The sequence below is a fragment of the Lactuca sativa genome, chromosome 6 (assembly GCF_002870075.4).
Source record: "Lactuca sativa cultivar Salinas chromosome 6, Lsat_Salinas_v11, whole genome shotgun sequence".
Classification (NCBI taxonomy): Eukaryota; Viridiplantae; Streptophyta; class Magnoliopsida; order Asterales; family Asteraceae; genus Lactuca; species Lactuca sativa.
Window position 1 is genome coordinate 151,921,316 of NC_056628.2, and position 2,862 is coordinate 151,924,177.

General features: G+C 45.3%; 1 protein-coding gene across 1 annotated transcript; it reads right to left on the minus strand.

Moving 5' to 3' along the window:
• Positions 1–1,211: 1,211 nt before the first annotated feature.
• Positions 1,212–2,429, minus strand: LOC128126895 (gibberellin-regulated protein 14-like). Its single transcript, XM_052765059.1, has 2 exons — positions 2,166–2,429; positions 1,212–2,099 (listed from the first exon to the last, which is right to left on the minus strand). The coding sequence occupies exons 1-2, from the start codon at positions 2,427–2,429 to the stop codon at positions 1,212–1,214; spliced, it is 1,152 nt and encodes a 383-aa protein (XP_052621019.1).
• Positions 2,430–2,862: the final 433 nt, after the last annotated feature.

Below are 2,862 nucleotides of genomic sequence, written 5' to 3' on the forward strand. Positions count from 1 at the left end.
ATGGCAGAGGCAATCTCCTGGTCCATCTTTGCTACCTCATGAATGTAGCAAACAAGCATACGGTTGACATGATCGATTATTGGCTGATACTCTAGAGGATTCGACAGAAGAATGTTATTGAGGAGTATCCAGTCATGGGGATTAAGGTTTGGTAGATCAGCGAGGGTAAAGCGGTAGACTGAGCCTTCGGTTCCTCGAGTCACCCTGAATTTGGCATTAATAAATTTCCCTGCTGAATATGGCTTCATAACCTTGACAGTGGTAATTTTATTTGAGCTCCAAGTCAAATATTGGGGTTGAGCAAACTCCAAGTAAAACTCCAGAAGATCCCTGTCTACCTTCGGGTCTGGGGATGGAATAGCAGCAGTCGAGTTGAAGCAGTGGAAGATAAATGCCTTTCGAGTGATTGGCATATCGAATTGTGCATCCTTGGAGTTGTCAAGGACAAAGGAAATTATTGGCTCAAGCCAGAGAATGCTTGGCTCATCAATTGCACATATTTGAAGCGAGTCTATTGTCCACACAGGAAACATGGACTTTTTCTTCTCTAGGAGCTCCCACTCCTTTCGCTTTAGCTCTAGCTCAGCTTGCTGTTTCTTGATGTTTTCTTCCATTTCTTTTTCAGAAGTCTTAACCTTCTGGAAGGGTTTCTTGGGATTCTCAACATAGACATCATCTTCATTGTCTGTGTCGTCCTCACCGATTTTCTTCTTCTTTTTGTCTTTGTTACTGACCGAAGCTTCATTACCCTTCGGTTCAGTAGATGGTTTTGATCCAGAAGGAGGAGGTTGAGGAGTTTGAGTTGTAACTTTCTCTCCCCTTTGTTTTGGTTGGACCCCGGTCACCGGAACACCCCCGATACGGCTAAGAATGTCCAATGCCGGTCTGAGCTTGTCTGCCAGATGACGCCTGACAGTTATAGTGATGATCGGATCGTGAGCCTCAATAAGATATAGGAGGATGGAGTGAACATCTGCAGTAGAACTCCTAATGACTTCCCTTTCTAACTTGAGGTCATTAATCTCTGCATTAGCAGTACGTAGCTTGTGGGTTTGCAATTTAAGTTGTGCAGTACGTCTGTCCAACTCATCCATAATACGATTCTCCACGGCTAACTCCGCCTCCAGTTGAGTTAAGCGTTCATTGACATTAGCATGGAGAGTTTCGTTGGCTTCTTCAATGGCTTGGCGTGCCGCTTCAAGATTTGAGCGTTAAGATTGAAGAGACCTTTGAAGATTCTCTACTGAAGCATTGACAGTTTGAGCGTTTTTGGCAGCAGCAGCCTGCAAGGAATCTAAAAGCAAGTGAGCTTTGGAGACTAGTTTATCGACTTTTGCGGTCGCCTCCTTGCACTCCTTAGTAGAGGCATCAACAGCAAGAGAGGCTTGTTGACATTGGGAAGTAGAGGCTTCGATTACTTTGGCTGCAGCAGATAAAGTGGCACTGTGTTCAGTGTCGACAGAGGAGAACAAGGCCTTCAATGCAGCTTCGGAATAAGCACCAGAGGAAGAGGATGAAAGCAGTTGATCAAGCTTTTCGTTTACTGCCTTGAGATGACGCTTTGTAACAGGCTCATCGTCATCATCATCACTCTGCACTCGGTAAGGACTGAAATACATGGAATCAAATTTAGAGTCCTCACCTCCTAGAATAGGGGTTGTTTCAGTAGATTGTGTGGGAGATAATGGTTTTGAAGTAGGTGGAGGTTCGGTTGTGACAGGTGGTTCGGTTACAGGTGGATTGGGAACAGTAAAGTGAGGTTTTGTGGTAGTAGTCGTAGTAGTGGTATCTGTGAAAATGGGAGTGGAGATAGGAATTATAGTGAAAGTTTGAGAGGTGGTAATGGGAGAGATAGGAGGGATGGAGAATGGGATGGTTACAGGTGGAGGTGAAGGAGGATTAGAGCGAACTAGAATTTCTGGGGTAGGGGAGCGAGGCGGAGTATCACCTCGGCCCGAAGCCTCTTCATCAGAGCTTTCTCTCTCAGATTCTAAAGATGGATCGTTCTTGTGCTTAGGAGGGACATATTTTGAACCCGAATCACTGGAGGATTGAAGAATAAGTCTCCTAGCGGGCTTCTTCTGCTTTTTCGGTTGAGCCTGAGAAGTGGCAGCCTTATCATACTTTTGCTTCTTGGGGGTTTACCCCTTAGTTGGTTTAATGACCGGACCTTCCTTCTGTGTTTCAGGCTTCTTACCCCTCTTGGCTGGCTTGTCAGCCTCTTCAATGGAGCGAATCATAGCTGGCGTAAGCTCTCTTGGGCCAACTGACGGACGCTTCATGTACCGTTGGAGAACGTTACTTGACGCAGAGATACAACCGAGCATTGCTTCAAGAATGGGTCCAGTAAACGAAAACTTCGTTGGATCAGTGACGATGATTTTTGTCGTATGAAAGGTAGCAATGGATGAGAGCAAAGAATCCGCCATTATCGGAACACGAAGGTGGTCCATTTCCTAGTTGGTGATGAGAGACCAGAAATACCCACATGAGATCTCAAAATTCCTGGATGAAGAGACCAAGCTTTGAACCAACTGTTGCCAGATAATAGACCCATAATCTAGGTCAATCCCATTGTACAGCCCATACAACACTGTCATGAAGGACTTGATTGCACCATCGGAGCCAGCGCTTCGCTCAGAAAGTCCCTTGAACAACAACGTAAAAAGGCCATTCCATTGAGGAGGAAGGCAGGACTTCTTGAACTTTGTAATGGTGGTTAGGGTTTCGGTATACCCCATCTAATAGAACATAGAAAACAATGAACCAGTTGTAGTGGAGTCAGGGTTTACCAGAGATGGATCTTGAGAAAGACAAATTAGGGCACATAATCGATGCTTAGAAACGGAGGTCTTCTCATCG

What these genes read in the sequence shown, in the direction of transcription:
- LOC128126895 (XM_052765059.1), bottom strand. Translation starts at nt 2,429, where the DNA reads ATGGCGGATTCTTTGCTCTCATCCATTGCTACCTTTCATACGACAAAA. An exon ending in AAACACAGAAGGAAGGTCCG is followed by an intron (nt 2,100 to 2,165) that starts GTCATTAAACCA and finishes GCCACTTCTCAG; the next exon opens with GCTCAACCGAAAAAGCAGAA.